The sequence below is a fragment of the Pan troglodytes genome, chromosome 13, assembly GCF_028858775.2.
Source record: "Pan troglodytes isolate AG18354 chromosome 13, NHGRI_mPanTro3-v2.0_pri, whole genome shotgun sequence".
Taxonomy (NCBI): domain Eukaryota; kingdom Metazoa; phylum Chordata; class Mammalia; order Primates; family Hominidae; genus Pan; species Pan troglodytes.
Window position 1 is genome coordinate 30607559 of NC_072411.2, and position 26978 is coordinate 30634536.

Consider the following 26978-nt stretch of genomic DNA (forward strand, 5'->3'; position numbering starts at 1 on the left):
AGAGAAAGGTTGAAAACTCCTCAAAAGAGAAATGGACCTCCAGATTCATGAATCCCAAAGGATCCAAAATAGGAAGAACCCAAAGAAATCTGAGATAAATTTATAATCAAATTTTCAAAATTCAAAGACAAATAGAATTTTGAAAGCAGTAAGGAAAAAGCAAGTCATCATATACAAGGGAACCTTTAGGAGACTATCAGTGGGTCTCAGCAGAAACCTAGCAGGTCAGAAAGAAGTAAGGTAATATATTTAAAACATTGAAAGAAAAATGGTGCCCACTGAAAATATTATATCCAGAAAACTTATCTTTCAAAAATGAACAGGAGATACTCACTGGCAAACAAAAGCTGAAGGAATCCATCACCACTAGATCTGCCTTACAATAAATGCTTAAAGAATCTCTTCAAGTTGAAAAAAAAAAGAATGCTAAACAGCAACATAAAGCAAATAAAAGCATAAAACTCACTGGAAAAAGCAAATACGTAGACAAATACAGAATGTTGTAATACTATAAAGGTGGTATAAAAATCACATTTAATTTCAGTACAAAAATTAGACAAAACTATTAGGAATAACTATAACTACAAAAAGTGTGAGTAGAGACAATATAAATGTATAAATTATGACATCAAAAACAAAGTATGGGGTGGGGAGAAGTAAACATACAGGGTTTTTAATGCAAGCAAAATTGAGTTGTTATCAGCTTAAAATAGACTGTTATAACTATGTTTTATACAAGCCTCATGATAATCATAAAAGAAATACCTATCAAAGATACACAATAGAAAAGAGAAAGGAATCAAAACATATCACTACAAAAAACCAATGAAACACAAAGGCAACAACAGAGAAAAAAAAGAAACAAAAGAACCACACAGACTAAAAAATGTTTAACAAAATGTCAATAGTAAGTCCTTCCCTAGGATAATTATTTTAAATATAAGTGCACTAAATATAAGTGCATACAAATACTAAATAAAACAGAGTGGGGATGGACATACTTATAGCAGACAAAATACACTCTAAGCCTAAAACTATCACAAGAGACAAAGAAAGACATTTTAAAATGATAAAAGGATAAATTCATCAGGAAGATATAACAATCATAAATATACGCACCCGACATCAGCACATTTAAATATGTAAAGCAAACATTGACAGAAATGAAAAGAAAAATAAACATAAATACCATGATGGTAGAAAAACTTTAATATTCCCCTGTCAATAATGGATAGAAGACATCCAGACAGAAAATCAATAAGTAAACAGTGCACCTGAACAAAGCTATAGACTTAGAGAACCTAACAAACATTTACAGAATATTCCACTCAACAGCTGCAGAGTACATGTTCTTCTCAAGCACACATGGAACATTCTCCAATATTCATAATAGCCAAAAAGTCCAAACGACCCAAATGTCCATCAATTGACGAATAAATGAATAAAATGTGGGCCAGGTGCAGTGGCTCACGCCTGTAATTCCAGCACTTTGGGAGGACGAGGCAGGTGGATCAAGAAGCCAGGAGTTCGAGATCAGCCTGACCAACATCGTGAAACCCTGTCTCTACCAAAAATACAAAATTTAGCCAGGCATGGTGGTGCGCACCTATAATTCTAGCTACTCGGGAGGCTGAGGCAGGATAATCTCCTGAACCCAGGAGGCAGAGGTTGCAATGAGCCAAGATCATGCCACTGCACTCCAGCATGGGTGACAGAGTGAGATTCTGTCTAAAAAAAAAAATAGAATGTGGTATATTCATACTATGAAACATTATTCATCCATAAGAAGGAATGAAGTACTGATACATGCTAGAATACAGATGGCCCTTGAAAACATTATGCTCAGAGGAAAAAGCCAGATACAGCTAGGCTACGTATTGTATGATTCTATTTACTGTGGTACCTCCTTACCTTCAGGAGATAGATTTCAACACCATTAGTGGATGCCTGAAACTACAATAGTATCTACTTCTATGATACTATGTTTTTTCCTATGCATGCATACCTATGAAGTTTAATTTATAAATTAGTCACCATAAGAGATTAGTAACAATAGTTAAGAATAAAATAGAAAAACTAGAACAATATGCCAGCTTCTGTGAAGGGAGAGTTACGTGAAAAACAACCACGTATGCCAGCAACACTGCTCTTGAACTTTGGGTCTTGATTAAGTGAATGAAGTGTTGCTGGAACACAAGCACTGTGATACTGTGGCCGTTAACCTGATAACGGAGAAGGCTGCTAAGTGACTAACAGGCTGGAAGTGTAGACAGCGTGGACCATGCTGGACAAAGGGAGCGTTCATGTCCAGGGTGGGACAAAGTGGGATGGCGAGGGATTTCATCACGTCACTTAGAATGATGTGCAATTGAAAACTCATATACTGTTTATTTCTGGAGTTTAATCTTTTAGGACTGTGGTTGACTTCAGGTAACTGAAACCATGGAAGGTGAAACCACAGATAAAGCAGGACTACTGTATTTAAAATGTCCAGAGGAGGCAAGTTCATGGAGACAGAGATCAATGGTTTCCAGGGGGGGTGGGGGGCAGCAGGAATGGGATGTGACTGCTTGATAGATACAGAGTTTCTTTCTAGAGTGAGAACAATGTTCTGGAACTGGTGGTGATGACTGCACAACTTCTGAATGTACTGGACGCCACTGCATTTGTACAATTTATTTATTTTATTATCATTATTTTTTTGAGACAAGGTCTCACTCTGTCACCCAGGCTGGAGTGCAGTGGCACAATCATGGCTCACCACAGCCTTGGTCTCCAGGGCTCAGGTGATCCTCCCACCCCAGCCTCCTGAGTAGCTGGGACTACAGGCATGCACCACCATGCCACCATGCCAGGCTAATTTTTGTATTTTTTGTAGGGATGGGGTTTCACCATGTTGTCCAGGCTGGTCTCAAACTCCTGGGCTCAAGTGATCCCCCTACCTTGGCCTCCCAAAATGCTAGGATTATAGGCGTAAGCCACTGCCCCCAGCCTTACACAATTTAAAATGGTTAGAATGATGAATTTTACATTGAATTTCACTTCATAGGAATTTTTTTTTAAAACAACAACAAACCTCTTTAATGGACACATAAATCCCCTGGGGGTCTGATTGCAATGCAGATTTGGATTAAGGAGTCCGGGTGGGTCCTGAGACCATGATCCCCTTGCTTCTCACCTATGGCCACATTTTGAGACGCAAGGCCACTCGAAGGGCCTCCACCTCTGTGAATCAACCCCTGCTCCATCTGCCCCTATAAATAAGGGACTGCTGAAGCACAGATGGCGGGAGTGGGCGTGTCCCCAGGTCTGAGCCTGGAGGGGGTGGCTGGCCTCCCCCAGGCATGGAAGTGGAGGGAGAGGGGGCTGTAAACGGGTTACTCTGTCAGCAGACACAGAGGAGACCAAAAACAGTAGCTTTTATTTCACACGAAGCTGAGGAAGGAAGGCGAGCGGACAGCGCTGGCTATCAGAGGGTGCTGCCTGGCAGGTGCACCACCTCCAGCTGCTGGGCTCCAGCTCCGGGGCTCAGAAGCCATCTGAAAGAAAGCAGCGGCCTCCACTGAGCAAGCTGGGGTGCTGCAGGGTACCCGCCCCCGTGGTGCTCAGCAGTGCCTTCCCTCCCCTCCCCAGCCCCCGGGAACTGCTGCGCCAGGGACACAGGGATCGAGGAGAGTGCAACCCCATCCCTGCCTGATCAGTGGGGGTGCCCGTCTTCCCTGCGACGGTTTTGGGGTGGAACAGGAGTGGCTCCTCAGGGGGAAATGAAAGGAACTGAGGAGCTCCAGCCGTGAGAAGGCCAATGAAGCAGGTAGCTTCTCTGCGCCGGGGTTGTGCTGAGATGTCATCTAGGGCCGGCTCTTCCAGAACCTCATTTGACGCTGGGAGGCAGCGACCGGGTGTGGGGGCGGGGTGGTAGCGGAGGGGAGCAGGGATGATGCGGTCCCGATTCCGTCCCCAGGGGGCGCTGGGACCCTCCCTGCTATCCAGGCTACACCTGTGCGGCGTAGCAGCCGTCCCCGTCTCGCCTGCACAGCGCCAGATGACAGCAGCCCAGAGGCTGTCCTCTGCCACCTGCACTGCTCACCTTTTCCGAGGAGGTCGGGGACGGGGCTGAAGGGTCCCCCGGGCAGGTTCCAGGCCAGGTCCTCCAGCAGGCCCAGCAGGCCTTTCACCTGTGTCCCCAGGTGATCCACGGTCTTCTCTACCATCTAGAGTGAGAAGGTGGGTAACGTCCAGGACAGGAGTGGTGCCACGTTCTGCTTCATTAGCCAGGTCCTAAGAAGCAGCTGGCGGTCCAGTGGGGTGCAGTGGAAAAGGACTGGGAGCTGCGGGACCTGGGTTTTCCTCACTCAGGCTCTGCCCCTACCTGCCTCAATCTCTCCAGATGACAATATCCTATGGGGCTCGCTCTCTAAGGCTCCTTCCTTTTTGGCACTCAGTCACAGGTTTGGATAAAGCGCGTGTAGATTACCTTCTCCCTTTTGGACTTTGCAGCCTGGAGCTCACATTCCTTTTGTTATTCTGCTCCCTGGTGGTGTCTCTGCCAAATGACAGGTCTGGGATTTTGAAATTTACTCAGGGTTCTTACTGGTTTTTCCCTGTGTGTGCCGTGGACCCCATTGGCAGCGTGGTGAAGCCTACAGACCTCTTCTCAGAATAATGCCTTAAATGCAAAAAATAAAACATATAGAATTACCAAGAGCACCAATTGCTTTAAAATATTATTCAAGTATTAGGCCGGGCGTGATGGCTCACACCTATAATCCCAACACTTTGGGAGGCCGAGGTGGATGGATCACCAGAGGTCAGGAGTTCGAGATCAGCCTGGCCAATGTGGGAAAACTGTCTCTACTAAAAATACAAAAAGAACACGGGCACGGTGATGCATATCTGTAGTCCCAGCTACTCAGGAGGCCAAAGCAAGAGAATCACTTGAACCGGGAGATGGAGGTTGCAGTGAGCCGCGATCATGCCATTGCACTCCAGCCTGGGCGACAGAGAGAGACTCTGCCAAAAAAAAAAAAAAAATTCAAATATTTAAAATTAAACTTTTTGGCCCAGCACGATGGCTCACGCCTGTAATCCCAGCACTTTAGGAGGCCGAAATGGGCAAATCACTTGAGATCAAGAGTTTGAGACAAGCCTGGCCATATAGTGAAACCAAAAATAAAAAAAAAATAAAATAAAAAAAATTAGCCGGGCATGATGGTGCATGCCTGTAGTCCCAGCTACTCAGGAGGTTGAGGCATGAGAATCACTGGAACTTGGGAGGCGGAGATGGCAGTGAGCCGAGATTGTACCATGCACTTTAGCCTGGGTGACAGAGCAAGACTCCATCAAAAACAAAATTTAAAAATTTGGATATATGTATTGGCCGGGCACAGTGGCTCATACCTGTAATCCCAGCACTTTGGGAGGCTGAGGTGGGTGGATGGCTTGAGCTTAGGAGTTCGAGACCAGCCTGGGCAACATAGCAAAACCTTGCCTCTACAAAAAAATACAAAAATTAGCCAGGCATGGTGGCACATGTGCCTGTAGTCCCAGCTACTTGGGAGGCTGAGGTAGAAGGATTGCTTGAGCCTGGGAGGTGGAAGTTGCAGTGAACCGAGACTGCGCCACTGCACTCCAGCCTTGTCGGCAGACAGAGACCCTGCCTCAAAAAAAAAAAAAAATGTATTTATTAACTCACTAACTCACATGATCTAACATCAGGCCTAACAACAACTGAAATTTTGACATAATGAATGATATAAATGTTATGTTGAGATATTCATAACTAGAAGAAGATGAAATTATCTGGATTTCTATTGGTGACAAAGTTATAGTACTATTAACACCACGGCTTGCTGTCTGTATTTATGATGAATGGGAATGCTCAATTTCAGTTAAAGGCTTGTGACAATAAAGATGTAAACTTTTCCCCACACAAGTTAGGAATCGTGGCTATATAACAAAACAGTGACTGGATTTCCACCTTCCCATCCAGTAATGATGCTGAAATGTCCTGGTGGGGGTAAGTAAGGCCATAGGGGAGGCAGGGTCCATTGGGGGCTCACCAGCCTGGCAGCCTAGATGGGAGGGTGATGTTGGACAAGGTGGCCCCAGGGCAGGATTGGCCTGATGTCCTGACATTCCAAAGCAAGCTTGCATCTGCCCATAAAAACATCATCCTAGAAGGTGGTCCTGAAACCACATGTCCTTCCAAAGCACCCTGTTACCTCCTCTATGACATCTAGATGGCATTGCATAGCCATGTGTCTGTCACATGCTGTGCTCTGAGCTGAGTCTCCTCAGGGAGCGATGAAGGGTTCTGCAGCTGTGGGAAAACAAGTCTTGTCACTGTGGGACCCTTAGTTTTCCACAATGCCAGAGACTTCTGTAAACACTGGGCTCAAGTGAGGTCAGTCCTCAAAGCAAACTCAAGAGCAAGAAGAGGATGGCCCAGGTGGGGGTCAGTGTGCGACTGTCAGTTATCTCAATCCCACCAGTCTCTACAGCCACAGTCACCTACAGACCCAGATGGACTTCCTCAAGGAGGTGAAGCCCAGGGAGGAAGGGAAGGCGGGCTTCAGCCAGGAAGAATGGCACCTGCAATGACGGAGAGGCCTGAAAGAGCATGGCTCACTGTGCAAACCCTGCAGGGAGCCTGCAGTGGCTGGAGATACAGGGTGGGTGGGAGAGAGACTGGAGAGGGAAGTCCTGGAAATGAAGCCAAGGGGACAGAGCTTTAACCAAGAGGCTTTCATAAACCAGTTCTGATGTTTGTTTTTGTTGTTGTTGTTTTGTTTTGTTTTGTTTTTGATGGAGTCTAGCTCTGTTGCCCAGGCTGGAGTGTGATGGTGCAATCTCAGCTCACTCCAACCTCTGCCTCCCCGGTTCAAGCGATTCTCCTGCCTCAGCCTCCCGAGTAGCTGTAGGAATAGTGAGGAAGAAAATGAGAGGAGGTATTTCAGTAGCAGCATTGACACTGGGAACCCATTAGTAACAGCTGTCATGTGATGAGTGCTTACCATGCACCATGTAGGGTGCTCACTTAACCTCTCCAACAGCCTGTTCTTATGCCCAATCTACATGTAGGAAAACTGATGCACAGAAGGGTGAAAGGATGTGTCCAGAGTCACTACTCATAAGCAGAGGATCTGCCATTCAACCCGCTCAACTCCTGATTGAGCATTGTTCTCCTTGAGTTAGCTCTTCCAGGCACCATCAGCCTTCACAACAGAAGTCTGAGATCCCTGATTCCAAGCTCGGATTTCAGAGTTGGTAACCCTGAGATGCCTGTGGGGCATCAGGGTTGGCTGGAACCTTGGAGAACACTGACACTCAGGAAGGAGAGTGCTGCCCCAGCAGTCAAGAGAAGCCAAGAGCTTTACGGATTCTACTGGGGATGAAAAGTGTTGGCATAGCCGAAAGCAGCGGGGAGGTCTAGCAAAATAAGGACTGGAAACACAGCATGGGAAAGGCCCTGCTAAATTTCACCCCAGCACTTTTAGGAGTGGAGGAAAAGCAGAGTTTGGATTACCATGACATGAGAAGGGAAGGTGAGGTTGGGAGTGGAAACTTGGATTCTGGAAAATTTCATGAAGCTTGGCTGTGAAGGAAGGGAGATTGGATCGCAAGGTCTAGAGAAGTATTTATGGTTGTCATTTGTTTTTGTTTTTGTTTTAAACACTGGAAAACACAACCATGCTTACAGCCTGAGGGACAGGAGGAAGACAAGAGAACCCAAGGAATGCACTTCCTGAATTGATGGGAGGCCCTGGATCCAGAGCGGGTGGGAACACATCTGGAAGGAAGACGGAGGGAAGGAAGCAAAAATGGGCAAAGGTAAACCATCTAACTAGAGGGCCAAAAAGTGGAGTGAGCTCCCACCTGATAGCCTCTATTTACTCGGTGCAGTAAGATGGAGATCACGTAGGGAGGAAAGCTAGATGTTAAAATTTCAAGAATTCTATGAGTAGGTTGCTAAAAACAGACATTAAAATAGTGACCATGGTGTCTGGAAATGGTAGCTCATGCCTGCAATCTTAGGACTTTGGGTGGCCGAGTGGGAGGATCACTTGAGGCCAGGAGTTAGAGACCAGGCTGATCAACATAGTTAGACCTCTATCTCTAAAAAGAAAAAGTTTTTAAGTAAAAAAAGAAAAAAAAATTGTGGCCATGATGAGAACATTTACATCACAGAAATCAACACCCCCCCGTCCTTTTTTTTTTTTTTTTTTTGAGAGCCAGTCCATCAGTGTACCACTAGGTAAGGGACTTGAATACAAAGAGGGCTTCAAAAGGGGATGCGCAGAATGAGGGATGCAGTGGAGGAGGACCATGAAGAATGAGCTGGCATCAACAAGGAATCCTGGAAGCACAAGTCCTCCCCCAGCAGTGCTCCACAGTCTGGGTGCAAAGACAGATGGCCGGATGGAGCTGAAACCTAGGAGTCTGCAGGATGGATGTGGTGGAAGCAAGGGGCCAAGGAACTGAGATTTGGCCAGCCAGGGGTTTAGGAGAGGAGCCCTGGAATCCAGCTGGGATAAGGAAAGAAATGAGGCCAAGAAGAGGGCCAATAAATTGGGAGAAATGGGGGCTGAAGAGACTGCAGGTCTTAGGAATCACAGGAGGAACAAGAGGTAAAGAATATTGCAATTTTAGCTTTTAGAGTTAGGGCAGCTTCAGACAGTGACAATATTAAGGCTGTGGCCATGGATGTGGGCATCCAAAGCTCAGCTGGGGGAGAGAGTTATGGAACGGATCTCTGTACGTGCAGTGTTTGTAGCTGTAAGGCCTTGGTGTTGGATGGGTTGGCCAAGGGGTCATCTGCAGTTGTCTAGAAGTGGGGCAGGTCTTGAGATAGGATGGAGCTGGTGATGGATGTGTAACTCTGAGAGGCCGAGTGATTTGTCTAAGGTCACACCATCTGCAAATGCCTGGAACTCAGGCACCCTCACCTCCAGGCCTCATCTCAGCAAGATGGGGCCCCCTGCCTGTGATTTTCTGATTCCAACTCTATCTAGCTCTCAGCTCTTCCACTCAGGGATGAGAACAAGACCAGGAACAAAACGTCCTTCCACTCTGAGCATCTTTTGTGGAGAACAATCTGTTTTTCAAATTCTCCTTTTCATTATTTCCCTCCACTGAACTTAGAAAAGACTCTGCAAAAGATCATGGTGTTATTGCTGAATCTGGGGAGGGAGGAGGACATTATAATGGCGCTTTGGTTATTTGTTTAAGGTGAGTCTTTTAAAGACCTATACTGAAATATTTACAGACGAAATGCTATACTGTCTGGGATTTACTTCCAAATAATCCAGGCCTGGGTGGGGATGGGGGAGAGGCATGCATGGATATTTAGAGCAAAGAGGATGGGCTGACAGTTGCTAATTGCTGAAGCTGGGTGATGAGCACACGGGGGCGCATTCAGCAATTCTCTCTACTTCTGTGTGCATGGTTTGAAATGTTCCATAACGAAAGCTGGCTGTCTGGCGGGGTTGTCAGCAGAAAGCAGCAGCCATGGTGGGCTGCAGGCATCCATGTAAAATATTCAGAGAGAGAGAGGCCACTGGGGGCTATGCTCCATCCTGGCCCCACATTCTGAGAAGGCCCTTGAGAGGCAGGAGCAGGTCTAGAGAAGGCTATGGGAAGGGACTCTTTTTTTTTTTTTTTTTTTTTTTTTACAGGGTCTCACTCTGTCACCCAGGCTGAAGTGCAGTGGCACGATCATGGCTCACTGCAACCTCTGCTTCCCAGGTTCGAGTAATTCTCCCACCTCAGCCTCCAGAATAGCTGGGACTATAGGCACACATTACTGAGCCTGGCTAAGTTTTGTATTTTTTGTAGAGATGGGGTTTCACTATGTTGCCCAGGCTAAGCTCGAATTCCTGGGCTCAAGTGATCCGCCCGCCTCGGCCTCCCAAACTGCTGGGATTATAGGCGTGAGCCACCGCACCCAGTCTGGGACTCCAAATTTTAACTCAATTGTCTCAGCTGAAACTGGGCTGCTCGGCTTGGAGAGGAAAAGCTCTGAGGAGGCCCGAAGAGCTGTTCTCACCCACAGAGTGGCCGACCTGGGAGAGGGCCTGTCATCATGAGTCTGTGGATACACACACCCCCTGCTGGCTCTGTCCAGAGGCCTTTGGCCAAGCCTTTCCCCGGAGGCTCACCTGCCCTCTCCCAGACCGTAGCCACTCTCCCCTCACACACCTCCCCCAAGCTCAGACCAGGAGGACGCAGTGTGACCCTGCCAGCCAAGTGGGAGTCTGGCTGCTTTGGAAGTCAGGAGCAACCAGAGCCTGCTCCTCTCCACTGGCCTAAAACACCCTGTTCTCTATGTGTCTGTGACAAGGTCTAACTTGGCTCCAAAACCCCTCCAGGGAAAAGGCTGGGCTGAGGTCACTCCCCACATGGCTCAGCACTAATCTTTCACATCTGGACACAACTGTGCTCTGTGCACCCTGGAGCAACTGTCCATGAGGTCATCAAGGCCTCCACGGAGTGCATCTGAGAGAGCAAGCTTGGAGCAGGGCCTAACATTGTACTGCCTGCTCCCTCTGCACCAGAGTCCTCACCATGGCGCGGACTTGAACGCATCATGGCAGAAAACGTGCTGGAGACCCCTGTTCTCAGCCTGGTTCAGCCACTAATGATTGTGGGATTGTGAGACAGTTCCTTCTCCTCCCTGAGCCTCTGCTGCCTCCTCCATAAAATGGGGGTAGGGTAGGCTTGAGGCCCTGACTCCCCCATGTAGCTCATCCTTAATTCTTCTCTGTCTTTCAGAAGCTGCAGAGAGGCCTCAAAAATTAGCTACAGGGGCTGGGCTCAGTGGTTCACACCTGTAATCCCAGAGCTTTAGGAGGCTGAGGCAGGAGGATCACTTGAAAAGAAGTTTGAGGCCACCCTGGGCAACATAGTGAGACTCTGTTTCTACAAAAAAAAAAAAAAAAAAATTAAAAAATTAGCCAGGATTGGTGGCATATGCTTATAGTCTCAGGTATTTGGAAAGCTGAGGTGGGAGAATCGCTTGAGCTCAGGAGTTTGAGACTACAGTCAGCTACGATTGCACCACTGCACTCCAGCCTGGGCAACAGAGAAAAACCCTGTCTTGTATAAAAAAAAAAAAAAAAAATTAGTAGACACGCACATGCACCCACGGGGCTGTCAGTGGCTCAGACAAGGGGAGTGGAAAGGCTGAAGGATTATGATGATTAACCCTAAGCAGCCAAGGCTGTGGCTCCACAGGGCTCCCTTCCTTCCTTTCTTCCCGCTCTCCCAGGCACCGCCAGTTGGGAAATGGACCTCCTTGGATGCTGCATTGTTTTCTCTGGCCCAGCTCCTGCTCGGGGCCTGATGTACACCCTGGATGGTGGCTACAGGTGGGGCACCCTGTGCTGGTGAGTACAGGCTGCTGTGGAGCCCAGAAGCCCCAGGGGACGGCTGGGCTGGGCTGGCTGCCCCAGTTAAAGAGACGTGGCCCCTGGGTCCCATCCTTTGAGGCAGAAGTACCACTCCATCTACTTCCAGGCCTTATGGGGAGACCTTTTGTATCTGGACCCAAACAGTAAGAAAGTGCCACAACGCAGATGATTTCTGCATGCTCGGTGATGAGAAATATTTTCTCAGTGGCATCTGTGAAAGGTGCTGCTGTATCTTCTGAATTGTCAAAATCACACTCTGCTTTGTAAAGCAACCCTGACCACCTGGGGGTTAATTATATTTGACCACATTCAATACAATACAATAATAAATTTACCACATCCAATATTTGTATTAAAATGTATGATTCATTCAAAATGATCCATGGGTTTTGATTATTTTTGAAAGCAGCAGAACACTATTCTTCAAGTGTTTCTATAAAAAACTCCAAAATGCGGGCCGGGCGTGGTGGCTCATGGTGTAAAAAGCCATCAGGGATAAAGGTTTCTCTGAGTGCTGCTAAAAGAAACCAAGACTGGGGCCCAGTGTGGTGGCTCATGCCTGTAATCCCAGCACTTTGGGAGGCCAAGGCAGCCTGATCACTTGATGTCAGGAGTTCAAGACGAGCCTGGCCAACATGGCGAAACCCCCCTGCCCCCGTGTCTACTAAAAAATGCAAAAATTAGCCAGGCGTGGTGGTGCACACCTGTAATCCCAGCACACTGGGAGGCCAAGGCAGGTGGATCACTTGAACCCAGGAGTTCGAGACCAGCCCGGCCAACATGGTGAAACCCTGTCTCTACTAAACATACCAAAATTAGTCAGGTGTGGTGGCATGTGTCTGTAGTCCTAGCTGCTCGGGAGGCTGAGGCAGAAGAATCACTTGAACCCGGGAGGCAGAGTCTGCAGTGAGCTGAGATTGCGCCACTGCATTCTAGCATGGGTGACAGAATGAGACCCTGTCTCAAAAAAAAAAAAAAAAAAAAAGAAAATATACAATGCCTGGATTTTCTTTAAAATAATCCAGGGAGGGGAGAAAGGGTGGAGACTATAGATAAGATAAAACTGCCCATGAACTGATACTTGTTGAAGCAGGGTTAATAGTACATTATATCATTCTTTCATATACTATTATTTTGTATTTTTTGTATCCAAAAGTTTTCATAATCAAAAGTTAAGATATATCATCTAAAATCTGAAAGAATATGCACAAAAATGTAGGAAGTCAATGTGAAATTACACTAACACATGAATACTTTCCTCCTTTTCTTCTTCATTTTTTTTTTTTAGACGGAGTCTTGCTTTGTCACCCAGGCTGGAGTGTGGTGGCTTGATCTTGGCTCACTGCAAGCTCCGCCTCCCAGGTTCAAGTGATTCTCTTGCCTCAGCCTCCCAAGTAGCTGGGACTACAGGCTTGTGCCACCAGGTCTGGCTAATTTTTTGTATTTTTAGTAGAGACAGGGTTTCACTGTGTTAGCCAGGCTGATCTCCATCTCCTGACCTTGTGATCTGCCCGCCTCGGCCTCCCAAACTCCTTTTCTTCTTTATCTGTAGCAATGAGCATGCATAATCAGAAAGAAAAATAACGTTTAAAAGTGGGTTTAAAGTCTCTGTACAAGTTGTGGCTAAAAGGGGCACCAAAAGTAGCCACTTATGGGCAGGCTGCTCCCTCCTCCCTCCGGGAGAAACACAGGTGCTGCTTTGTGCCCTTAGCTCCTGGAGCCTGGGGCTGAGCTGGGAGGGAGTAAAGGAGAGGGGGGTGGCAGGGTGTGTACTGGGGCCTGTATTCTATGCTGAGCAGAGTCCCAGCCACTCCTCGTGCAGCTTGTGAGGAAGCCATTGGTGGTCATCTTTAACAGGTGGGTAAACTGAGGCTCAGAGAGATCAGTGGAGTCATCTGAGAGAATGTATGTTGATGCATGTTCCCTGCTGGGCACTTCCTCTCTCATCTAATCTCTGAGGCCAGCCCTGTGGGGTGGGTATCATTCTCCCCAATTTATAGAGGAAGAAACAGCACCAGAGAGGGGAAGGGACTCACCCAAGGCAGGGGATCCCGAGGGCTGGTCTGGATCCTTTCCCCAAGTGCTTAATCCCACAGTTCACCCGGCCCTGAAAGGCACTAGGGGCTTCTATCTTAGTACAGGACACTTCTGCCAAGGTCGGGGCAACGACTTGGGGGGGCAGGAGGCCTGGATGCTTTGTGAGGGCTCTGCATTGGCACCATTATGAGATCTGAGCTTTCCCCTCACCTGGGCAACTGGAATGAGCAATAGCCATCCCTGGCTAAGTGGGATTGTGGCTTGTAAACTGTAAAGTCCTGTGCAATGTGCAGGGTGGTGGAATGAGCATCTGTGTACCGCCCCAGAGTGCAGTCTAGTAAGTCACTTGACATGAGTCACCCTGTCTGAGCCTCACCTGTGAAGGGGCAACATTAAGCTGAGGGGGGAGGTGGGGGGAAGAAAGGGGACAGCGAAAGGCAAGGAACCCAGCTAATGGAGTACCGAGACAGCCTCTCCCTCCCACACAGCTCTGCATCTCCATCCAGTCCCCCATCTCCACCCAAAACAGCTCAGTTCCCCAGAGAAGCTCCCTGGAAACCGGGAGGCTGACTTCTTCACCAACTGCAGAACCACCTGAGGCCACCTGGCAGGTGAGTCGGTGGCCTTTCTCCTGGGCTCGCCTGCCTGGCTCCTTAAGGCTGTGCTGAGCTGGCCTGGGTCACTCACCCTTTGGAGTCTGGCTTCTTAAGCAATGTCCTATAAAGCCAGGCCTGAGCCTCCGCAGGCCCTCTGAGATGGAGCTGGCCTCCGGGGCTGCCCCGCCCAGCCGCTGTGACCTCCCACCCCAGATCCTGGCTCCTTCTCTCTTGCGAGCTCTACTCCGGGCATGGAGCTTCCCTCTCTCTCTCCTTTTTGGTATCTCTCAAATCTTTCTCTTTTGTTATCCTCTCTCCCTCCACCCCTTGCCATTTTCGTCACTCTTTCTCTTTCCTTCTTCTCTTTTGTCTCTCAAACTCTTGTTTCTTTCTATCTTGGTTCATGTCTGTTCAGGGAAAGCCTCCTTCCGTCTCGGCCTCTCCTTTTTTCCTGTTCACTGTTTATTCTTCCCTCTGTCCTTTATCTCTCCGTTGCTCTACTTCTCTGCCTTTTTCTGAGTCTGTTTCCTCTCACCATCTCTCTCTCCATCCCTCCCTCCCTGGATCTCCCTCTCTCTCCATCTCGCTGCTGTGTCCAGCTCTGTCTCTTGCTCATTCCTTCCTCACCATCTGCGGGTCTCCCCGGCTCCGTGTCCCCTGCCGTGCCCTGCGCCCCACTCACCGACCAAAGCGCCCACGGCACAGAGCAGGGCCAGCCTGGCCAGCGCGCAGAGCAGGGGCCGCATGGTGCCAGCCTGGCTGAAAGCAGCGCGGCATGTGACCGCAGCCGCCCTTCCCGGATCGCGCCCGGCCGGCCCAGAAGGAAATGCTCTCAGTCCGAGCCAAACTTCCTGGGCGACTCCGGGCTTTCTGGCTGGAGAGAATCCGCCCCCTCCAGAGGCTCCTGCGCACCCCATGGGCAGCGCAGAACCCAGAAACCCCCGGGACCTGAGGCACTGACGTGCCACCCGGGAGCCTCCGGAGGAAAGGGTGCCGCCCCCCGAGTCCCCGCCCCTCCTGGGGGCACGGGAGGAAGGAGAGGGGTTGGGTGAGGTCATGGGCTCAAGGCGACTGAGCCTGGGATCAGGAGTTTGTTATGAGCCCATTTCACAGGCAGGCAGACTGAGACTAGAGAGAAGTGTCTTCCTCAGCATCACTCTCAGCCATGGCACAAGATCTGAACCCTCGTCTCCTGGGAGTGTGGAAGGTTTTCTCTGTCTACCGAGAACAAGAAATTAATTCTAATCACATGGAACAGTGTCTGCCCCTAAGAGGGAGACCCAGACACTCACTGCTCTGGTAAGGGACTGATAGCAATGTGAAAAGGTACTTTTCAAAAAAAAAGGTAAAATCATGACTCTTGTAAAGATATGAAATTAGCATATACTAAAGGTTTTATTTAATTCATTATTAATGAGGGGACAAGTAAGATGGTACAAGCAGTCCAAAGTTTAGAACACAGTAGTGGAAACTTCCCCTATGGGACATGCCCATCCAACAAGTGCAACAAGAAATTAAGTTTTAGTGAAAACACCAAGGAAAAAAGCTACAGCTCTAACTTCTCTGCTGCAGAGCCCTGAGTGCCTTGCCTGGCTGTAAGAGGAATACTTTCATCACCAAGCCTAGGAGAATGCCTTTGTCCATCGAGGGTCCCCATTGGGGTTAACTGGAGCCCTTGCAGATCAAGGCTGCCTCTGCCTTCTGTGTTCCTGGCTGTGGCTGTGCAGTTGTCCATAACAGTCACCACCCTAACCAGTGATCCAGTTCTCACTCCCTCCTCCAGAGCAAGATAATAGACTCAGATGAAGAAATTCTGATTCTGAGCCCGAGAATCTGAGACAGACTCAGATCTAAATCTTTTTAAAGTCTTCAAGGAGTTTATGATGCCCAGTGAGCTGGCTCAGAAGAAGAATTTATTTCAGGAATGCCAAGAATTTCTCATGCTTGGTGGTAGGACATTCCTTGATAATTTAGCCAGGTGGGAAGTTGTCAAAGAACTGCCAAACCCATAAGGATTCTTGTAGCTCACAGCCAGGGGACGACCTTATATTTTGAATTTAAGATTAAGGGGAAAAAAGAAACACAAAAAACATATACAGTACATTCTTGTTGTGGTAGAGCACAAAGTAATTAAGTATACAGAGAAAAACATGAAAGTCTTTTCTGTTACAAATTCCCTCTGTCCAACGATTCAGGTCCAGTTCCCTCGGCTTGGTAGGTTCTGCCTGTTCCACATCTATGCATTCCCCATCTATCTAATGTATATTCAGAGACAAATGTATATACATGAGATCAAATAATAGATATTTTGAAGATTTGCTTTCATTCATGTTTACCTCAGTCATAACATTAAATCTTGGCTGGGTGCAGTGGCTCACACCTGTAATCCCAGAACTTTGGTAGGCCAAGGTGGGTGGATCACCTGAGGTCAGGAGTTTGAGACCAGCCTGGCCAACATGGTGAAACCCTGTCTCTACTAAAAATACAAAAATTAACCAGGTGTGGTTGTGGGTGCCTGTAGTCCCAGGTTCTTGGGAGGCTGAGGCAGGAGAATAGCTTGAAACCAGGAGGCTAAGGTTGCAGTGAGCCAAGATTGCACCACTGCACTCCAGCCTGGGCAACAGAGCAAGACTTCATATAAAAAAAAAAAAAAAAAAAAAAAAAAAACTTGGAGATCAATCTATATGAGTACAGATAAATCTAAAATATCTCATGAATAGATGCAAGCAGCATTATTTATCCAAACAGTCCCCTATTGACGGACATCTAGATTGCTTCCTTTTTCTCTCCAATATAAAATAAACTTTAATAAATATACCTTTGCATATATTTTTATGTACATAGTACATATTCATGTATTTCTGAAAGGCTGGAAGAGGAATTATTGGGTCAAAGGGCCTTTTACATTTTGCCAGATAGGCCAAAAACTGTTCCCCAAATTGTCACTAAACCCACAGAAGGGACAGGAGGGACAGGGGTCTTCCAGCGCGGTTCCAAGGTGCACTGGAGTACATGTTTGGTCTACGTAAGAATTGGGCTGCAGGGGGCGCCATTTACATAAAATACTTCTGGATTGGAGCTACCTGAAGTGTAAACCTAGCGGTCACCTACATTCTCCAACATTGGATATTTATCATTTAAAATTTTGACAGCTCCATGATGGAAAATGTTACCTTGTTGTTATTTTTATTTACATGCTATTTATTATGAGTGAGATTAAGCTTTATTTGCCTCGATTACTTTTTTCTATTTTCCTCCTTTTCCTTTATATACTCTGATTATTAATGCAATGCCTGTTATATATGTTGGCAATGTCTTCTTCCAGCCTTCCATTATCTTTACGTTTCTTGGTGGTGTCTTTCATTATTCAGGAGTTTTAAATATTAGGTAGCCAAATCTAATATTTTCTTTTCTGGCTTATAGTGTTTACAACTTGCTTATGATTCCTTGAATCAAGGCTGTAAAGATATTTTTCTGTTTTCTTCAAATTGTTTTAAGGTTTTCTCAAGGTCTAATGTCTAATCCATCTAAAATTTTTATGTGGTTGCAAGGAAGGAATCAAACTTAAAATTTTCCCTAAATGGATATCTAAATGTCCTAATTCTCTGTATTGCATGGTCCAAACTTTGCCACTACTTTGAACATAAAGTAGTTTGCTAGCTACTCATTTCCAAGGGGAGTTCTGGGAAAATCTCTGTACATCACGTCTGTCACAAGGTCAAGGAAACAAAAATGCAAAATAGACATAATTTCAATAAATACTGAAACCATATTTGATGAAATTAAACAACCCTCCCTAACTTAAAAACAGTAATAGCAACAAACTTATGATAAAAATAAAAGAAATAATGGGACATTTCCTTAACAAGATAACTACTTTTTAATTTTTACACTTATAATTTTTCAAATTAAAAAAAATAGAGATGAGGGGCTTGCTGTGTTGCCCAGGCTGGTCTTGAGCACCTGGGCTCAAGTGATCCTCCTGCCTCGGCTTCCCAAAGTGCTGGGATTACAGGAATGAGCCACCGTGCCCGGCCAACTACTTTTATCTTAAATAGTTCACATGTACATACAAGAAAAAGGAGAAATGTATTCTTTATTAAATCAGGAATGAGGTAAAGATGCCATATTGACCAGGCATTGTGGCTCATGCCTGTAATCCCAGCACTTTGAGAGGCCAAGGTGGGAGGATCACTTGAGCCCAGGAGTTCGAAACCAGCCTTGGCAACACAGCATGACCCCATCTCTACTAAAAATTAAAAAAAAATAATAAACATTAGCCAGGCTTTGTGGCATGTGCCTATTACTGGGGAGGCTGAAGCAAGAAGATCGCTTAAGCCTAGGAGTTTGAGGCTGCAGTGAGCTATGATCATACCACTGCACCCCAGCCTGGGTGACAGAGTGAGACACTGTTCTAAAAAATAAATAAATACTTAAAAAATTAAAAATTAAAAAAATTTAAAAAGATGCCACTATCAACAAGTGTTTGGCTGGGTGCAGTGGTTCATGCCTATAATCCCAGCACTTTGGGAGGCAGAGGCGGGTGGATCAGTTGAGGTCAGGAGTTCAAGACCAGGCTGGCCAACATGGGGAAACCCTGTCTCCACTAAAAATACAGAAATTAGCCGGGCGTGGTAGCACACGCCTGTAATCCCAGCTACTAGGGAGGCTGAGGCAGGAGAATCACTTGAACCCAGAGGGCGGAGGTTTCAGTGAGCCAAGATCGGGAAACTCCTGGGCAAAATGATAGTATGGAGCCAGTGGACCCAGTTAACAAACCTCCTCCTTCCAATATTCTCTAAAGTGACCAGTGAAATTAAAGATAGGGGAGACTGGCATCAGTGGCAGGAACTAGAGAAATATGCCAACCATATGCCAAGCCTCAAAGCAAGGGGGTAGCCAGCTGGATCTAATAATACCTCTTATTATTTATTATTCTATTATTTGCTAAACTTCTCTGAACCCGGTATTGTGCTGAGGCTCTATATGCATTATCCTATTTAATCCTTGCATCAGTAAGCCTATCAAGTAGATATCCTTATCCCCATTTTAAAAAATAAGATCTATTAAATATATTTGATTCAAGGGTGGAGGGTGGCAGATCCCAGTTTGGAAGCTAGGTAGATCTGGTTCCAAAATTCATGGTCCTCAGCATGATCAGGCCCCTTGACTCTCAAGTCCCAGGAAGGGCACTAAATAGAGAATCTGGAGAAGAGTGGAGGTGAGAAAGGGACAAATGGGATATAGGGGGCACAGAGGGGCAAGACCTGTGCAGTTAGGGGAAAATGCTCATAACCGCCTGCATGAATGAAGTGTCCTAATGTGCAGACGTTCCTCTTTCACTTAATGCTCCCATGACCCTGGCAGGTAGCCTCATAATCCACGCAGATTGTGACGGTACCTGCCACGGTCATGGGAGCATGTAGAATGTGAGGCTTGGAGAAGTTAGGAGGTGGCCCAGGGCACACAGGTACTATTTAGGAATTTGGGGATTTGCCTCCCAGGTGCCTGTGTTGCCTCCACAGGCAATGCTACAGGATGTGCACAGGTCCTCCCAGCCTGGCTGGGCCGGGGCACAAGTGGTGGGGAATCTGGCAGGGGCTTGCTCTCCCAACTCATACCCAAAGGCAAAGGGCAAAGAAAACAGGAAATAGGGGCTGGTCATCTCTCTGGGGAGAGAAGTACGGTGAGAGGACAGCCCAATTAAAAGAGCCTCAGTGGTTGGGAGGGCCTGAGCTGTACAAAGCCTCCTTGTCTTCTCCCTCTGGCACAAGAGAGGATTTCCAGAGATACCAGGAAGACCCACACCGGGAGAGTTCTCAGTGAGCACTGGGCAAGGCTAGCCCACTCTCTGCACAGATGGACAGGGGCTACTAACCCAAGGCACAGAAGTTATAGCCGGAGAAAGTGAGCCACTGAAGTGTGAATGTGGATGTCTCTGTTGAGGGAAGGAAAAGGAGGGGGCGACTCGACAGGTTGAGATTTAAGTTTTTTTGAGGTTGGATGCAGTGGCTCACTCCTGTAATCCTAGCACTTTAGGAAGCTGAGGTGGGAAGGTGGCTTGAGTTCAGGAGTTCAAGACCAGCCTGGACAACATAGTAATACCCTGTCTCTACAAAAAAATTTAAAAATTAGCCAGGTGTAGTGGCACACGCCTGTAGTCCCAGCTACTCAAGAGGCTGAGGTGGAAGGATGACAAGCTCGAGGCTGCAGCAAACTATGATTACAGCACTGCATGCCAGCCTAGGTGACAGAGTGAGACTCGTCTCAAAAAAAGAAAAAGAAGGTTTTTGTTTGTTTGTTTGTTTGTTTGTTTGGTTCGCAAGTTTTATTCAAGAACTCATACAAAATATTCCAGATAAATGAAATTTAATCCTCATCTTCCTCCTCTTCCTCATCCTGGTTAATTTGGAAGTAACATAACTCTGTTTGCTGTTAGCAGCTACACAAACCAGTCACATAGATTATTCTTCTTCAAAATTTTTTGGTGTGATATTTCAAATATCTTTTGGAAAAAGGCACCTCAGATGTCATGGTGATCTTGCTCTTGCTCCTTTCGATGGTCACCACCCCTCCACCAGGTTTCCCAGCTTTTCAGTTCACTTTGATCCTCTCTCGGAAAGGCTGTTCAAAATTGGCAGCGTCCATGATTCCATCTTCCATGGGGTGGGTGCAATCGAGTGAACTTCAGAACCTGCTTCGTTTTTTTCCATTCACCACAAGCTTTTTCCCAGGCGCCATGGCGGCAGTGGAGGCAGAAAGAGAGCTGTTTCTTTTTAAATTGTTATTAATTTTGTAAAGGTTCAGTAGCTTTGGGGGTACAAGTTATATTTGGTTACATGAATGAATTGTAAAATGGTGAATTCTGAGATTTTAGTGCACGCACCACCCAAGTAGTGTTCATTGTACCCAATATGTAGCTTTTTATCCCACACTCCCCGCCCATCCTCCCCCTTCTGAGTTTCCAGGGTCTATTATATCACTCTGTATGTCTCTGTGTCCTCATAGCTCAGCTCTCACTTATAAGTAAGAACATATGGTATTTGGTTTTCCATTCCTGAGTTACTTCACTTAGAATAATGGTCTCCAACTCCATCCCAGTTGCTTCAAAAGACATTATTCCGTTCCTTTGTATGGCTGAGTATTAGTCCATGGTGTACATATACCACATTTTATCCACTCATTGGTCATTGGGCACTTAAGGTGGTTCTGTGCCTTGGGAATTATGAACTGTGCTGCAATAAGCCCCCTTTCTTTTTTTCTTTTTCTTTTTTTAGACGGAGTCTCGCTCTGTCACCCAGGCTGGAGTGCAGTGGCGCAATCTCAGCTCACTGCAAGCTCCACCTCCCGGGTTCACGCCATTCTCCTGCCTCAGCCTCCCGAGTAGCTGGGACTACAGGCGCCTGCCACCACACCCGGCTAATTTTTTGTATTTTTATTAGAGACGGGGTTTCACCGTGTTAGCCAGGATGTTCTCGATCTCCTGACCTCATGATCCGCCCGCCTCAGCCTCCCAAAGTGCTAGGATTACAGGCGTGAGACACCGCGCCCGGCTCTGCCCCCTTTCTTACATGTGGCCGAATCCTCCCAGGTAGGATAAGCTGTAGGAAGATGGGGAGGTCTGCTTGGTACAGGGAGAAGCCAAGTGTAGCGTGAGGGTAGAGGTTTAATACTAAGAGTTATGGCTGGGCGTGGTGGCTCACACCTGTAATCCTGGCACTTCAGGAGGCCAAGGTGGGCAGATCACCTGAAATCAGGAGTTTGAGACCAGCCTGGCCAACATGGTGAAACCGCATCTCTACTAAAAATAATAATAATAATACAAAAAAATACAAAAATTAGCCATGTGTGGTGGTACACACCTGTAATCCCAGCTACTCGGGAGGCTGAGGCATGAGAATTGCTTAAACCCAGGAAGTGGAGGTTGCAGTGAGCTGAGATTGCACCACTGCACTCCAGCCTGGGTGACAGAGCAAGACTGTCTCAAAATAAATAAATAATAATAATATTGGCCGGGCGCCGTGGCTCATCTTGTAATCCCAGCACTTTGGGAGGCCAAAGTGGGTGGATCACTTCAGGTCAGGAGTTCAAGACCAGCCTGGCCAACATGATGAAACCCTGTCTCCACCAAAAATATTTTTTAAAGTTAGCCAGATGTGGTAGCACGCACCTGTAATCCCAGCTACTCAGAAGGCTGAGGCAGGACAATTGCTTGAACCCGGGAGGTGGAGATTGCAGTGAGCCGAGATAGTGCCACTGCACTCCAGTCTGGGTGACAGAGCCAGACTCCATCTCAAAAATAATAATAATAATAATATTAACAGTTATAATACCAATAGTTAAAACAGCCAACATTAATGATTTTGACTTCATGTCCAACCTGGTGTGTAGCACTATATAGTCTGTTTTTTTTTAATTTGTAAAAATTATATTATAGATTTATTTTTTCTGATTAAAATGTGTTTAATTTTTAATTTTTATGGGTATATAGTAGATATATCTATTTATGGGGCACAAGCGATGTTTTGATGCGGCATACAATGTGTAATAATTACATCAGGGTAAATGGGGTATCTGTCACCTCAAGCATTTACCATTTCTTTGTGCTACAGATATTCCAGCTGTACTATTTTAGCTACTTTTAAATGCACATAGAAAAGGTACAGTAAAAAGAAAAAGAAAAAAACATAAAATGTGCAATAAATTATTGTTGACTGTAATTACCCTGTTTTGCCATCAAATAATAGATCTTATTCATTTTAACTATATGTATTTCAATAGTTTTTGGAACAGGTGGTTTTTGGTTACATAGATAAGTTCTTTTACATATATATATATTTCAATAGTTTTTGGAACAGGTGGTTTTTGGTTACATAGATAAGTTCTTTTTTTTAAATTATACTTTAAGTTCTGGGATACATGTGCAGAATGTACTGGTTTGTTACATAGGTATACACGTGCCATGTTGGTTTGCTGCACCCATCAACCTGTCATCTACATTAGGTATTTCTCCTAATGCTGTCCCTCCCCCAGCACCTCACCCCCTGACAGGCCCCAGTGTGTGATGTTCCCCTCCACGTGTCCCTGTGTTCTCATTATTCAACTCCCATTTATGAGTGAGAATATGCAGTGTTTGGTTTTCTGTTCTTGTGTTAGTCTGCTGAGAATTATGGTTTCCAGCTTCATCCATGTCCCTGCAAAGGATATGAAGTTGTTTTCTTTTCTTTCCTTCTTTTTTTTTTTTTTTTTTGAGACAGGGTCTCACTCTGTCGCTCAGACTGGAGTGCAGTGGCACAATCTTGGCTCACCACAACCTCCACCTCCCAGGCTCAAGTGATTCTCCTGCTTCAGCCTCCTGAGTAGCTGAGATTACAGGCATGCGCTACTGCCACCCAGCTAACTTTTGTATTTTTTGTAGAGACAGAGTTTCACCATGTTGACCAGGCTGGCTTGAACTCCTGATCTCGAATGATCCACCCACCTTGGCCTCCCAAAGTGCTGGGATTACAGGTGTGAGCCACCGCACCCGGCCAACATGCATGAGCTATTTAGTGGCAATTTCTGAGATTTTGGTGCGCCCGTCACCTGAGTAGTGTACACTGTATTCAATGTGTTGTATTCTATCCCTCACCCCCTCCCACACTCCCTTTCCCCAGTCCCCAAGTCCATTATATCATTCCTATGCATTACATCCTCATAGCTTAGCCCCCAATTATAAGTGAGAACATACGATCTTCGGTTTTTCATTCCTGGTTACTTCACTTAGAATAATGTTCTCCACCTCCATCCAGGCTGCTGCTAATGCCATTATTTTATTCCTTTTTATGGCTGAGTAGTATTCAATGGCTACATAGTCTATTTTTCAGTTAATCTTGGCTGCTACCCTATGCAATGGGTTCTGTGATTCTCCCAGAGCTTAGCAATAGCAGTTTTCCAACCAGTGTCTTTTGAATTGATAAATCCACATTTAGAAGGGGAGGAAACTGGCCTAAATTGAGGGCCCAGCAAAAGAACTCAGCCACCCACAGTGCCTGGTGTCCACGTAGTCGGTTTTGAGATGTTTTAGCAGCAGATTCACATTGCTAAGTGTCAATTCAGTTCACTGTGAAATCCGTCGCTATTTCCTGAAACTGCATCAAGCTATGAATTCCCTGTGGCTTCGGCGGGTAGAAGTGGGTTGGCATTTCCCTCCAGCTCTTTGAGAATTTTCTCTGCAATGCTCTCTAGGGAGATGATCTTATTTTGGCTCCTTGAGGTGAGAGTCAGAGTAAAATATAAACTGTCTGAAGACATTGCTTGTCTGACTGTTCAGAGCATTTCCGAGTTAGTATCTCTTAGTAAGGGAGGCAAAGGAATTGAGTTCAAATCGTGACTTTGTTCTTGCTAGTGGTGTAGCTTCAGGCCGTTCACCTCCTCTCCCTGAGCCTCACCAACAAAGAGGGAGTAATAATAACACCGATGATCACAGAAGAATGTGAATTCTCTTGCTCCCTGCCTCTAACCTGCTTTCCTGGGCCTGTCACTATGTTTTCTTTGCTGGGTGTACTTGCAGGTTATAAGTCTCCTGAGGGCAGAGAGGGTTGTGAGTAATGCCAGCTAGGCCTGCAGAGGCCCCGGAAGAGGATCAAGGTTTCCAGGAGAGATGACTGTTGACCAAGGAAGAGCTGGCAGCTAACTCTGCTTCCTGAAGGTGTAAAGTAAAGGCCCCCCGACAGGGTCTTTAAACATGAGTAGGAGTTTTCTAAGCAGTGCATCCTTCATGCCATGGAGATTGATGGAGGTGTGTGGGCGGCAGGAGAATGGGCAGTAAATCTGGGGGAAATTTTGGTCGGATTATGGGGGGCCTTGAATGCCACTCTCAAAAGAGTAACGCTTCATGCTGTAGGCAGAGGTGCCAGCAGGGTTTTTGGCTGAAGAATTACACAAACCCATCCAATTCCCTCTTTCTTTTTCTTTTTAAGTATTTTTCCTTGGAAATAATTTTGAGTTTACAAAAAGAGTACAGCAAATTCTTGTACAACCTTCACCAGCCTCCCCAAATATTAACATCTCACATAGCTACAGAATTATCAAAGCCAGGAAATGAACATTAATGCAATCCTGTCTGTGAATCTACAGACTTCATTCAGTGTTGCCAGTAGCCCCACTAACGTGCTTTTTCTCCTCCAGAATGCGATCCAGGACTGCACGTGGCATTCCGCTGCCGTGTCTCAGTGGGATCCTTCCATCCAGAACGGCTCCTCCGTCTTTCTCCTCCTCTCATAATTTTGACAGTTTTAAAACATCCAGGCTATTTTTGTCTTTCATAACCTTGACACTCTTGAAGAGTACTGGCCAATTATTTTGTAGAATGTCCTCCAACTTGAGTTTGTCTAGTGCTTTCTCACAATGAGAATGAGGTTTTGTGTTTTTGGTGAGAACACCACAGAAGCAGGTTATACCCTTCCCCATGCATTATATCAGGAGGCACATGTGATATTGCTGCATCCCATTACTGGAGACGTTAACTTTGAGAGATGATGTAGCAAAGATTTCTCCATTGTAAAATCCTACTTTTCCTTCTGAACTTAATGAGTATCTTACGAGGAGCTGTCTTGGAGACTATGTAAATATCTTGTTTATCATCATACTTTCACCAACCAATTTTGGCATTCATTGGTGATTCTTGTCTGCAATATTAATTACCACTGTGTTTTCCAACAGATGATTTTTCTACTTTCATAATTCCTTCTCCATTTATTAATTGTAATTCAGTGGTAAGGAAGAGCTGTCCCTTCTCTCCCAATTACTTATGCAATTATTTCAGTATAGACTCATGGATATTTAGTTTATTCTACCAGTGATAATCCATGACCAACATCATTTGTATCATTGTTCCAATTGTCACAGGTATGGCCAATGTAAGCATCTTCAAGTCACCCATTGTGTTTGTTTGAAATGCCCTTATTCTATTTTGAGCACTTCCTTTCTGACATAAGATGTTCCAGGATTATTTTATAATTTCACTGACCCCACCCTGTACTTAATCACTTCTCCAAAGAACTCTGCTTCCTTTATTGAGGGAATGTATTTAGAATCTAAGATCTGGGTGCTGGATGTCCTCATTGTTACTGAGGTGTCACTGTGTCTAGGGCCTCTCAGCAGACAGAGCTAGGGAATATGGGTTACCAACTCTGAAACTATTTTATGGGTATTCTGAGATTGAGCAAATAAGTAAATATATTGTATTTAGTGGGAGGTAGGCATCTCACTGTCAAAGAAAGAACTACAAATAAAAAGGGAAGGGCAAAGTGAAACCTATTGTGTTAGATTAGAATCAGAGGCATCAGCATGAGCTCCTGATTTTTAATGTATGTACAGATTGACAGATATAGAAATAAATATGACCTGGCAATTCCATTCCTAGGCATATACCTAGCAGAAATCCATGGTCATAGAAAAAACATGGACAAGAATGATCAAGCTGGGCCTGGTGGCTCACGCCTGTAATCCCAACACTTTGGGAGGCTGAGGCAAGCAGATTGCTTGAGTCCAGGAGTTTGAGACCAGCCTGGGCAACATGGCGAAACCCTGTCTCCACTAAAAATACAAAAATTAGCTGGGTGTGGTGGTGCATGCCTGTAGTTCCAGCTACTTGAGAGGCTGAGGTAGGAGGATGGCTTGAGCCTGTGAGTCAGAGACTGAAGGGAGCCAAGATTGTACCACTGCACTCCAACCTGGGGAACAGAGTGAGACCCTGAAGAAAGAAAGAGAGAAAGAGAAAAGAAAGAAGAAAGAAAGGAAGAAAGAAAGAAAGAAAGAGAGAGAGAAAGAGGAAGAAAAAAAAAAGAATGATCATAGGATCATAGCTGCACTATTATAATAGTCCTAAGCTGTAAACTACGCAAATTCCCGTTGACACCAGACTACAAAATGAATGACCGACCACTACATGCAA

The 26978-nt window shown here is 45.9% G+C and overlaps 1 protein-coding gene and 1 pseudogene across 2 annotated transcripts; both read right to left on the reverse strand.

Annotated features, from left to right (window-relative positions):
• Nucleotides 1-3402: 3402 nt before the first annotated feature.
• On the reverse strand, nucleotides 3403-15016 carry LOC104005171 (putative uncharacterized protein ENSP00000380674). 2 transcript variants are annotated; one of them, XR_001716193.3, is made up of 3 exons: nucleotides 14724-14962; nucleotides 4088-4666; nucleotides 3403-3539 (listed from the first exon to the last, which is right to left on the reverse strand). XR_001716193.3 is itself a non-coding variant. In XM_016949706.2 (3 exons), exons 1-3 carry the CDS (start codon nucleotides 14956-14958, stop codon nucleotides 3470-3472), a joined length of 429 nt encoding a protein of 142 aa, XP_016805195.2. In that variant the 5' UTR covers nucleotides 14959-15016; the 3' UTR covers nucleotides 3403-3469. The 2 variants fall into 2 exon arrangements, 1 of the variants encoding a protein (XP_016805195.2); XM_016949706.2 differs by having other exon boundaries at nucleotides 4088-4211; nucleotides 14724-15016.
• A 5353-nt stretch (nucleotides 15017-20369) lies between these two features.
• Nucleotides 20370-20782, reverse strand: LOC737519 (large ribosomal subunit protein eL22-like; annotated as a pseudogene).
• Nucleotides 20783-26978: the final 6196 nt, after the last annotated feature.

Bases quoted from the DNA above. Each gene is read 5' to 3' on its own strand.
- LOC104005171 (XM_016949706.2), bottom strand. From the start codon at position 14,958: ATGGGGTGCGCAGGAGCCTCTGGAGGGGGCGGATTCTCTCCAGCCAGA. The intron at 4,212-14,723 runs GTGAGTGGGGCG...TTCTCACTCTAG, and splicing joins TGCCGTGGGCGCTTTGGTCG to ATGGTAGAGAAGACCGTGGA. The intron at 3,540-4,087 runs GTGAGCAGTGCA...GCTTTCTTTCAG, and splicing joins CCCCGACCTCCTCGGAAAAG to ATGGCTTCTGAGCCCCGGAG.